The sequence below is a fragment of the Mustela erminea genome, chromosome 18 (genome assembly GCF_009829155.1).
Source record: "Mustela erminea isolate mMusErm1 chromosome 18, mMusErm1.Pri, whole genome shotgun sequence".
Taxonomy (NCBI): Eukaryota; Metazoa; Chordata; class Mammalia; order Carnivora; family Mustelidae; genus Mustela; species Mustela erminea.
Genome location: NC_045631.1, coordinates 46,074,988 through 46,087,512, shown reverse-complemented (window position 1 = coordinate 46,087,512; position 12,525 = coordinate 46,074,988). Strand labels below are relative to the sequence as shown.

Genomic DNA, 12,525 nt, shown 5'->3' with positions numbered 1-12,525 from the left:
TTTTGAAACATTTTGAACAAAAGCCTCCTTTCCAAAAAACAAGTACAAGGATTTTTATCTTTCCTCAAGGCCAGTTGTTTGATACAGTGGTTGGTTTTATTTATTCTTGGCATCTTGTTCTCTCTTTCACATGCTTTTTTTCTCCCTACACCAAAAACTGTTATTGTTCTTAGTCAGCAGTCCTACCACACATTTTCTTGCATGGGGCTCACTGTCTGTTTTCCCTTGAAGTCATTTATTATATTAATTTCAATAATTAGTCATTTAAATTGTCAACCAACTTGGGCCCTTTTGATGAAATGTGATAAAAGTATCCTAAACTTAATTTTTATACAATTGTTTTTGGTTGACCTGTACAGCTCACTTTTCTTCATCTTTTGAAGCACCTAAGATCATTTTTCTGAAGAAATTTGGAAGACATGCGTGGGCATCTTTTGTGGTATCACACTATACACTACTTCAGCAATACTTTTCCGGAGACCTATGGGTCCCTCTGGTGGTGAGCCGCAAGAGCTCTTCTAGCCGGGAGGTGTGAGTTCAAAGCCTGGAAAGGTTAACAGCTCTCAGTCTGGATTATTGCCTTGGGTGTCAACCTGGGACAGGAGTAGTTAATTATTTCATGCCTTTCTTTCAGTTCCAATCAGTGGAAATTCTGGCCCGTTTAAGCATGTGCTCTGGAACTGAAAGGTGGGGGAAGGGTGTCCTAATTTGTTCTTAAAGTTTCATGGAACAAGCAGGAGCCCTTTTAGGGAATTGAATACTCTGGTTTAACAACTTTAAACAGACTTTGTGGGTTTTTTTCTTATTGCAAAATAAATGTTTATTATAGAACATTTAGACAAAAGAAAAAAAGAAACTATCCTATTCCATCCTTAATCCATTAAACACTTTGATTTATATCCTTCCAGTCTTTTATTCTAATTGATTTATACAAGTAACTTTTGAGTTAAAATAGTTTCAGAGTTGCATTATGCCTTTTTTTTCACAGCTTCATTGAGGTTTCGTTTACATACAATTAAATTCATCTATCTTAAGTGTTCGGTTTGATCCATTTTCATAAAAATCTGTATTTGTGCAACTACCATCATTATTAGGTTTTAGAAAAATACCATCAAGTTTTCTCATGGCTCTGAGCAGTTGTAGCCTATTTTATAACTTGATAATAGTTTGTGAATATCATTCTTCTGCTTGAATGTTTTCTTTTTGAATGTTCTTTTCTAACATTGTTTTAATGACCTTGGTATTGTATTATAGAGCTGTATGTGATTTGCTGGACATTCAGGCTCCATTAAGTTTCATACTATTAAAAATCCAACATGATAATCATCTTTATAAATCATTTGTATGTTCATGATTACTTCTTTAGGAATAATTTCTAGAAGTGGAAGTACTGAGTCAGTGGTTATAATTAGCTGCATTACTCAGCTGTTGAGGTCAGGGCATTTTCTCTGTTCATTCACTGTTATACATCCAAGTCCTAGAACAGGGGCCAGCACACAGTATGCAACTCAATAAATAATTGTTGAAGGAATGGCTGGATACCTGTTGCTATACTATATTTCATCCGCAAGATGCCAGTTTCTACTGTCAACCACAGTGTGGGACAGACTGATAGACCGTATTACCATACATCATAGATTTTCCAGGACAGATAGACTTAAAAATATTCTGTCCTGTTATCCCATTGATCCAAGAAAATATTTCAGGAATTTTAATATTTTGTCATCCAAATTATATCTCTTAGATTGCCTACTACAGTCATAGTCATACAAAAAAAAAAATGTGTGAAACCATAAATCTTGTTTTTTGCGTAGGAAACAGTGGTCACTTGTTTATAAGATTCTTTAAAAAATATTTTATTTATTTATTTTAAAAATATTTATTTATTTGACAGGGAGAGAGAGAGAGAGAATATAAGCAGGGGGAGCAGCAGGCAGAGAGAGAAGCAGGCTCCCTGCTGAGCAAGGAGCCCTACCTGGGACTCAATTCCAGGACCCTGAGATCATGACTTCGCCTAAGGCAGACGCTTAACCGACTGAGTCACCCAGGCATCTCAAGATCTTATTTATTTGAGAGAGACAGAGCAAGCAAGAGAGAGCATGAGCAGGGGGAAGAGAGAGAAGCAGACTCCCCGCTGATCAGGGAACCTGACATGGAGCTCAATTCCAGAACCCCGGGATCTCGACCTGAGCTGAAGGCAGACACTTAACTGACTGAGCCACCCAGATGCCCCAGAGTTCTCTTTGTCAACATCATAATATTGTAAAGAATGTCAACTATATTTAGACAGTTTTGAATATTCAAGGTTAACACAAATTTACTTCAAGTGCGTTTCATGAAATAGTTTCAGGAGCCTTCACTATCTTCTTGCCTTTTTTTTTTTTTTTTTAAAGATTTTGTTTATTTGACAGACAGAAATCACAAGTAGGCAGAGAGGCAGGCAAAGGGGGGGGGGGTAACCAGGCTCCCCGCTGCACAGAGAGCCCGATTCAGGGCTTGATCCCAGGACCCTGGGATCATGACCTGAGCCGAAGGCAGAGGCTTTAACCCACTGAGCCACCGAGGCACCCCTATCTTCTTGCTTTTTTCTGGCATGGTATGATTTTATATTATAAGCCACTGTCTCCATCAATATTGAACACGTCTTTTCCTTTTTCTAACAGGAAAAAAAATGTAATGGATGATAATCCCTAAACAGGATTAAAATAGTAAATTTTTAGCGTATTTTCCCATAATACAAAAGTACAAACTTGTAATAGTTATACATGTGCATCTTTACTAAATACATTAAAGAAAGACAGCAACCAGGGTAGTGGGTGAGATCAACTATTTTTAGCGGGATCCAGGAGATCAGCCTAATGACATGTGACAAAGGAGCCTTAGGAACACCCAAATATAATCAAGATTCCCCGGGAGATGGTGATACTGTTCCCTGGAACTGAAAGATCATTGTCATCTGCTGCCTGTGGCCTCTTTTACAAATAATCAAGAACCTAGTGTCACTTATGGTCACATAAACTCAGATGCTTATTACTGGGAGAGCCCTTAGGAGCTCAGAGGGGCAGCCCTGTGTTGAGGTAAGAGCCTGCGTTCTGCTTTCCTCCTTCTGTCCAGGCAGTTTCAAGCCAGGTGGGGGCAGCAGAGCGCAGCTGTTTGCTGCGGAGATAACCGCGTGACCTCTGTTTACTTGTTAAGAATAAGGAAAGGGAAGCCACATTATGACTTAAATTTTTTTACTGGTCAGAATTCAAAAGATGTCAACATTTCCAGCTGCTAAGAATGTACTAGACAAAAGCAAGAAACCATAATTTTGATATCTATGAAAAAGTAGTTTGCAATGAGCTGTTTAGAAAATGTAGAAATTTCATTGTCGGAACCCTCTGGAACCTTTCCGTTTTCTTTTTCTTCCTGTCTCTATGTCACATTCACTGATATCCGAGGAAGAAGAGGATACAGAGTTGTGGAAGGTGTTCCTATTCATGTAGGCATCATATAACCTTAAGTCCTTCGGCGAAAGTAATTCCTGGCAAACATTCCAGGACCATGTATAGGTAGAAAAGGTGTCATAAAAGGCCTCATTTTTAGTCTCTATTCCAATCAGATCTCCTCGGATCTTCCGCCAGAGGTTTAGCATGTCTTTCCGGTGCTCAAGGGCAATTCCCAAGTTATAGGCCTCTGTAGCCCTCTTCACCTGCAGCGAGAGAGCAGACATTTGCAGTAGTTACATGAACATATCTTTGATTTATGAACCACAATTGTAGATATCCCAAGAGTTACATTCCCAGGCTAGTTGAAAAACACTGAATTTATACATTGGGTGGAACCTCTGAAGGACGTGAGTTAGGAGTTGACGGACAATCAAAATGTATGATTTGGGAATAATGAGATAAGACATTTTATGACAATATTAAAAACACAATAAACTAAACCAAGGAGGAAAGGGGGGATGGAGATAGTCTCTAGATATAAAAGGAGTGTCTAGAATGGCACTCAATCCTGCCCAGGGCAGGGAGGAAGAAGATACTGAGAAGTTCCTCAAGGATTTGACCAGATTGAGGGAGCAGTGGTGATGGGAAGGTGTTCCAGGGAAAGCAGACAGCATAAACAAAGGGATAGAGGTAATACACCTCTGGAGTTGGTGGGAGGCACAAGCATGCATTGCTAACGTGTCAAGTTTTGAAAGTGAGAGGGAAGGAATGATACAGGTAAGGCGGGCAAGACATTGTCTGCTGTAATGGCCCTTCGACTTGATCTCAGTGAGGCTGACAGAGCCTTGGTGGAAATCATGCTGTAGTAAGCCAATGTTTCTTTTTTAAAAAATTTATTTGACAGACAGAGATCACAAGTAGGCAGGGCGGTAGGCAAAGAGAGAGGGAGAAGCAGGCTCCCCGCCAAGCAGAGAGCCCGATGCGGGTCTCGATCCCAGAACCCTGAGATCATGACCTGAGCCGAAAGCAGATAAGCCAGTGTTTCTGATGGGAGTGAGACAAATCTCAGTGTGGAGCAGAAAATATAGTTAAGAAATCCTGCCCTTGTCGAGAGGGGAAGTTTCATTTGTAAGCAGGACAGGGATGTAGCTGTATTTTCACAGTAGATCATTAGTCACTGTGTGGAGAAGGGGTAGAGGGGAGCAGCTGCGAGGCAGGGATAGGGGGTTGGAGGGTGTTGTCCAGGCGAGACCAAGGGAGGGCCTCAGTTAAGGCAGCAGTGGTAGGATGAAGGGGAGGAATTTGAAAAATCTTCGGGAGAACGTGAGTAGCCACATTTGGTCGCAGGTGGATGTAAGGAGTGAGGACAACATATAAATTAGGAAGATTCCTGGCCTTCTAGTTTCACTGACAGGGTAGGTAGTGGTATCGACACCTGAAGTCACCAAGAACCCCCAAGTGAATATTTATTTTATTTTATTTTTTATTTTAAATATTTACTGATATTTACTAAATATATACTAAATAACATAAAAATATTTACTAAACAAATGAACAGATGAAAGCCTAGAATGGGAAGAGCAGTAGTATGATGGGACTAGAACACAAAGAAACATCAAGACTAAAGGGATGAACATTCAGGAAAGAGAAGCGAGAGGAAGAGACACAGCGCGGCGAGATGCAGTGTTGTAAAGGCCAAGGAAGTAGAAAATGTCAAGGAGAGCTTGATAACCAGTGTCGAAGGCAAGAGGGAGGCAGCACGAAATAGACACACCCTGGTCCGTCTCTGGGAAGCACGAAAGTTGCTAGGGCACAAAAGCAGACAGGCGGCATGGAGTTATGGCTAAAAGTGTGGATTCCAGAGCCAAGCTGCTCATGCTTATAATTCTGGCTCTATGACTTCCTCTGTTACTTCTGCCTTGAGACAAGTCAACCTCTCTGTGCGTTGTCTATAAAATGACAATGATAATAGCACCTACCAGGAAGGAGACTGATGTGATCAGTAAATGAATTAGCGCCCGTAGAGTACTTCTAGAGCACTCTGCCTGGCCCCTAAGAAGTGCACTCAAACTCTCCACCTTCTTTTAGCTGCTATAACCAGTCTTTATGCATCATATGTCTCTTAGCACACCACACTCACTGTGACTGCTGGTTTATTGCCTTAACTATTCCCAGCATGACACAAACAAAGGTCCCAGAAACGATGCTGGGTGTCGTTCCCTGGGTGATTAGCAAGATGAATGATAACAGTTAATATTTGAATCCATTTGATCATAGAGCAAGAAGCATCATTACGATGGGTAAAAACAAGAGATGGTCTTGTCTTATTTTAAAGACACAGAGCGTGAAAACCCAAAAGAGTCCACTCCAAAACTGCTAGAACTTGTACAGGAATTCAGTAAAGTGTCAGGATATAAAATCAATGCACAGAAATCAGTTGCATTTCTCTACACCAACAACAAGACAGAAGAAAGAGAAATTAAGGAGTCAATCCCATTTACAATTGCACCCCAAACCATAAGATACCTAGGAATAAACCTAACCAAAGAGGCACAGAATCTATACTCAGAAAACTATAAAGTACTCATGAAAGAAATTGAGGAAGACACAAAGAAATGGAAAAATGTTCCATGCTCCCAGATTGGAAGAATAAATATTGTGAAAATGTCTATGCTACCTAAAGCAATCTACACATTTAATGCAATTCCTATCAAAGTACCATCCATCTTTTTCAAAGAAATGGAACAAATAATTCTAAAATTTATATGGAACCAGAAAAGACCTCGAATAGCCAAAGGGATATTGAAAAAGAAAGCCAGGGGCGCCTGGGTGGCTCAGTGGGTTAAGCTGCTGCCTTTGGCTCAGGTCATGATCTTAGGGTCCTGGGATCGAGCCCCGCATCGGGCTCTCTGCTCAGCGGAGAGCCTGCTTCCTTCTCTCTCTCTGCCTGCCTCTCTGCCTGCTTGTGATCTCTGTCTGTCAAATAAATAAATTAATTAAAAAAAAAAAGATTAAAAAAAAAAAGAAAGCCAAAGTTGGTGGCATCACAATTCCGGACTTCAAGCTCTATTACAAAGCTGTCATCATCAAGACAGTATGGTACTGGCACAAAAACAGACACATAGATCAATGGAACAGAATAGAGAGCCCAGAAATAGACCCTCAACTCTATGGTCAACTAATCTTCGACAAAGCAGGAAAGAATGTCCAATGGAAAAAAGACAGCCTCTTCAATAAATGGTGCTGGGAAAATTGGACAGCCACATGCAGAAAAATGAAATTGGACCATTTCCTTACACCACACACAAAAATAGACTCAATGTGCGAAAGGAATCCATCAAAATCCTTGAGGAGAACACAGGCAGCAACCTCTTCGACCTCAGCCACAGCAACATCTTCCTAGGAACATCGCCAAAGGCAAGGGAAGCAAGGGCAAAAATGAACTATTGGGATTTCATCAAGATCAAAAGCTTTTGCACAGCAAAGGAAACAGTTAACAAAATCAAAAGACAACTGACAGAATGGGAGAAGATATTTGCAAATGACATATCAGATAAAGGACTAGTGTCCAAAATCTATAAAGAACTTAGCAAACTCAACACCCAAAGAACAAATAATCCAATCAAGAAATGGGCAGAGGACATGAACAGACATTTCTGCAAAGAAGCCATCCAGATGGCCAACAGACACATGAAAAAGTGCTCCATATCACTCGGCATCAGGGAAATACAAATCAAAACCACAATGAGATATCACCTCACACCAGTCAGAATGGCTAAAATCAACAAGTCAGGAAATGACAGATGCTGGCGAGGATGCGGAGAAAGGGGAACCCTCCTACACTGTTGGTGGGAATGCAAGCTGGTGCAGCCACTCTGGAAAACAGCATGGAGGTTCCTCAAAATGTTGAAAATAGAACTGCCCTATGACCCAGCAATTGCACTACTGGGTATTTACCCTAAAGATACAAACGTAGTGATGCAAAGGGGCACGTGCACCCGAATGTTTATAGCAGCAATGCCCACAATAGCCAAACTATGGAAAGAACCTAGATGTCCATCAACAGATGAATGGATCAAGAAGATGTGGTATATATACACAATGGAATACTATGCAGCCATCAAAAGAAATGAAATCTTGCCATTTGCGACAACATGGATGGAACTAGAGCGTATTGTGCTTAGCGAAATAAGTCAAGCAGAGAAAGACAACTATCATATGATCTCCCTGATATGAGGAAGTGGTGATGCAACATGGGGGGTTAAGGGGGTAGGAGAAGAATAAATGAAACAAGATGGGATTGGGAGGGAGACAAGCCATAAGTGACTCTTAATCTCACAAAACAAACTGAGGGTTGCTGGGGGGAGGGGGGTTGGGAGAAGGGGGGTGGGGTTATGGACATTGGGGAGGGTATGTGCTTTGGAGAGTGCTGTGAAGTGTGTAAACCTGGCGATTCACAGACCTGTACCCCTGGGGATAAAAATATATGTTTATAAAAAAAATAAATTAAAAAAAAATAAAGACACAGAGCGGAAAAAATATCTTTGGTCTGGGTGGTTGTGATATTGAAGAGGAAAACATTCTGGTCGGCGCGTTCTGGGAGGGCAGGCAACAGTGAATACTCACCTGCTGTTTAATAGCGGCTGCGTCGGTCACGGTCCAGTTCTGCTTCTTCTTGAGTAGATGGTCAATGGCGAGGATGTCATTTGGGTAGCCTGAGACTGGGTCGAAAGGCTTTATATTTGCTGCCTTTATGGACATTTGAAAAAACAAAGGTTGGTGATATATTTTGGGTTAAATTATATACCAAAGACATAATACACAGAAATATGCCATACTAGGAAGGGGTTTCTATGTGATTTATAAGGTTATTGCTAAGCCACCTGTCTGTTGTTTGGGGACACCTGGTACAGCACCGTGTGTAACTGAGCACTCAGCACATTCTCTTTCTTAATGACGACGCCTACTCAGAAGTACTGACCGGAAGACGGTTTATGTGTGGAATGGACATGGAGGGTAGAGAGGAGCCAACTCCAGCCTCACCAAATTTCCCAAGCCATCACCAAGCACTGAAAAGTGAAGAAGGTGCCCTCCACAGCGTACAACCTGTATTACTTCCAAACTTGTCTTGGGGAACCAGCTGTCCATTTTCCCTGTTCCTGGGCTGCTGAACAATGCTGGTGGAAATCATGTAAATATGTGGACTGCTTTCTTGGAAAATGTGTAGTTCCCAGTCTCATCTGGGCCCTTAGTACTGCTTGACCCTACTTTTCTTCACTGAATGCTGTTAATTCTGTTACAGATCTCACGGCTGTCCTCTTAGTGCCTGCTGGAAAACTGGATCTGCACACTCCCTCGGCTAATGATCATCTCTCCAGGACTAGCTAACATGAATTTTTTTTGCCTCCTCCGTGTGAGAGTTTCTCCTGATTTCCAAGGCCAAAGTCTCCCCCCTGAATCTTTATTAATTCCCTTCCTGGACCATTTCCCTTTGTTCCATTGCTGGCTTCATGGGTGTGTGTCCCACAGGACCATGTGCTTAGAAGGGCCCTAAATTTGCTTTATTGCTCTGCTGTTGCAGTCTTTAAATTCTTAGTAATTTTTGGACAAAGGGCCCTATATTTCCATTTTGCCCTTGGCTCCACAAATTACGTAACCAGTCCTGCCTCTCTACGATGTCTTCAGTTTCTCTCTTTTCCTGTCCTTTTACTTTCAAACTTTATTTTTTAAAAATTTATTTTAGGGGAGACTGGGTGGCTCAGTGGGTTAAAGCCTCTGCCTTCAGCTCAGGTCATGATCCCGGGGTCCTGGGATCAAGCCCTGTGTCAGGCTTTCTGCTCAGTGGGAAGCCTGCTTCCCCCTCTCTCTCTGCCTGCCTCTCTGCCTACTTGTGATGTCTGTCAAATAAATAAATAAAATCTTTAAAAATTTTTATTTTACTTTTTTATTATATTAGTCACGATACATTAGTTTTTGATGTAGTGTTCCATGACACATTGTGTATAACACGCAGTGCTCCGTGCAATACGTGCCCTCCTTAATACCCATCATTGGGCTCACCTAACCCTCCACCCTCTACTTTCAAACTTTCTGTGTCATATTTTAGGTGTATCTTCTTTAAAGAACAGATATCTGAAAATTATTAAAAATCAGTCTCAGTATCCTTTCTTTTAGACTTGAAAGATGATCCGTTGTCTATTTTTTCTTAATACTTCTTAATTAAACTAGTATGTTTTAATCTTTTATTGTTATTGATGTATTTGGATTTTTCTGCTTATTCTGTTTTGCACTTTCTATTATTTCGTGTTTTCCCTTTTTTCTTGTTCTTCCCTCTTCTATTCGAAAGTTATTCATTATAATGATTATTCATTAAATAATTCATGATTACTTTTAATGATTATCCTCACATTTTTAACACTCATTATAAATTTAACAAAATAAAGAATAAATTTAACAAAATAAAGAAAGCTTTAATTCTGAGTACCATGCTCTTCGTCTCCTGTGTCACTGTGGTAAATAGTATTTTAGTTCGTGTTGACTAGTGATTCAAACCAGTGATTCTTCTTTTCTTTTTTTTTTTTATAAAAGATCTATTTATTTGAGAGAGAGAGAGAGAGAGAGAACGTGTGTGCGCACGCGCGAGCGCGCCCACCCAGGAGTGTGGGGTGGGGCGGGGCAGATGAAGAGGGAGCAGACTCCCTGCTGAGTGGGGAGCCAGGTGTGTGGATCCAACTTGGGACTCTGAGATCATGACCTGAGCCCAAATCAAGAGTTGGATGCTTAACCTCCTGGGCCACCCAGGTGACCTTTACATTTAAATTTAAATAGCCTCTGTGGCTACCATCATTGGAAGACTCAGGTTTAGATGGTGTAGAACCCTGAGTGTTACAGGAGAGATTCTGGCTTTTACTTTGAGTGATATGAAAACCCGTTGGCAAGTTTTGAGCTGATTTTAGCAGAGCCACTTTGGTTGCTGTGTTGAGAACAGACTGCGGAGGTGGCGCCTGGGTGGCTCAGTGGGTTAAGCCGCTGCCTTCGGCTCAGGTCATGATCTCAGAGTCCTGGGATCGAGCCCCGCATCAGGCTCTCTGCTCAGCAGGGAGCCTGCTTCCTCCTCTCTCTGTGCCTGCCTCTCTGCCTGCTTGTGATCTCTCTCTGTCAAATAAATAAATAAAATCTTTAAAAAAAAAAAAAAAAAAAAAAAAAAAAAAAAAAAAAGAACAGACTGCGGAGGATGAAGACAGAACCGACCATTCAGGATGTTACTGACACTCTCTCTGCTGGCTGATATGATTAGAGAAAATCTTGCTCTCAATAAATAAAGGCTTTGTATTATAATTTCCTTTCACCCAAAACATACTGAGTCTCCTATGGACCAGGTTCTGTTCTAGGTGATTGGATCCCTCAGTGAAAGAAATATACGTAACTTATAATCCTACATAACCTTATATTCTGGTTGGAGAGACTGAGAGTAAACACATACAGATCACAGGTGGAGGAGGGCTTAGTGCTGGGAAATAAATTTAAAGGGGAATAAATTTCCCCTTATTTCCAACTTGTCAGTGATATCTGCTTGTGGGTATGACTTCATCTGGAGAGAGAAATTCAAAATCTGAAGTTAAGGTCATATGTGACTGTGATACTCCTCTAGAGTCTTTGGTTTTTTTTTTTTTTTAAGTTTTTATTTGAATTCTGGTTAGTTAACATACGATGTTCAGTACCTGCATACAACACCTGGTGCTCATCACAACAATGTGTCCTTAATCCCCATCACCTAGTTAACCCACCTCCTACCCAGCCTGCTTCTGGTTACCATCTGTTCTCTGTAATTAAGTCTGTCTCTTGCTTCTCTTTGTTTCCTCTTCCCTTGTTTGTTTTGTTTCTTAAATTCCACAGATAAGTGAAATCGTAAGGTATTTGTCTTTCTCTGACTGACTTTTTTCCCTTAGCATAATATTCTCTAGCTCTGTCCACATGGTTGCAAATGGCAAAATTTCATTCTTTATGCACAACGGAATATTGTTCAGTCATAAAAAAAGATACACACACTCACACACACACACCCCACCTCTTCTGTATCTATTCATGTATCAGTGGGCATTTGGGCCGTTCTCATAATGTGGCTATTGTAGATAATGCTGCTAAACATTGGAGTGCATGTCTCCCTTTGAATTAGTATTTTTGTATTCTTTGGGTAAATACCTCATAGTACAACAGCTGGGTCGTAGTGTAGTTCTATTTCTAACTTTTTAAGGACCCTCCATACTGTTACTCCAGAGTGGCTGTACCAGTTTGCATTCCCATCAATAGTACAAGAGGGTTCCCCTTTTTCTACATCCTTGCCAGCACCTGTTTTCCCCTAAAATCTTAAAAATTTTTTAATTTTACTGTGGTAAGAACACTTAAGGTGAGATTTATGCTTTTAACACATTTTTTTTTGGTGTACGATACGTTTTGTTAACTACAGGCACGGTGTTGTACAGCGTATCTCTAGAATTACTCATCTTGCATAACTGAGACCATAAGCCTGTTGATATTAGCAGCTCCCCGTTACCCCCTGCTCCCAGCCCCAGGGACTATTAAACTCTGTGCCTGGAGGGCCTTCTAAGAGGTTTCATAGTGATGTGAACACTACATGGATTTCTGGAACCCAGAGATGCCTCAGTGGTCTCCAGTCAATCTCCTGTCTCCCTCTTTTATTTATTTATTTATTTTATGATTTTATTTATTTATTTGACACAAACACAGAGAGAGAGAGGGAGAGTGAACACAAGTAGGGGGAGCAGTCGAGGGAGAAGCAGACTCCCCACAGAGCAGGGAGCCCGATGCGGGGCTTGATCCCAAGATCCTGGGATCATGACCTGAGCTGAAGGCAGATGCTTAACCCACTGAGCCACTCAGGTGCCCCTCCAGTAAAATCTTGATGATGTTTTTCAGGCTGGGAGGCCTTTCATAAACCAGGAATAAGACTAGAGTTTCCTCAGAGAATATCCAGAAACCAAGGCATGGCTGCCTGAGACCTTAACACTCAGAGGTTGAAGGAGGCCAGAAGGTGTAGCCGGGAATGTAAGTAGGCTTCTAGTCCAAGAGCAGGATG

The 12,525-nt window shown here is 41.2% G+C and overlaps 1 protein-coding gene across 10 annotated transcripts in view; it reads right to left on the bottom strand.

The window, feature by feature from the left end:
* Positions 1-3,222: 3,222 nt before the first annotated feature.
* The window catches only part of EFCAB3 (EF-hand calcium binding domain 3), a 208,997-nt gene continuing 199,694 nt past the window's right edge, over positions 3,223-12,525 (bottom strand). For all 10 annotated transcript variants that reach the window (XM_032320145.1, XM_032320147.1, XM_032320146.1 and 7 more), the window contains 2 exons: positions 8,055-8,177; positions 3,223-3,691 (listed from right to left, as the gene is read on the bottom strand). In XM_032320145.1, the coding sequence (XP_032176036.1) occupies positions 3,365-3,691; positions 8,055-8,177 (450 nt within the window). In that variant the 3' untranslated portion in view covers positions 3,223-3,364. The remainder of the gene's footprint in view (positions 3,692-8,054; positions 8,178-12,525) is intronic.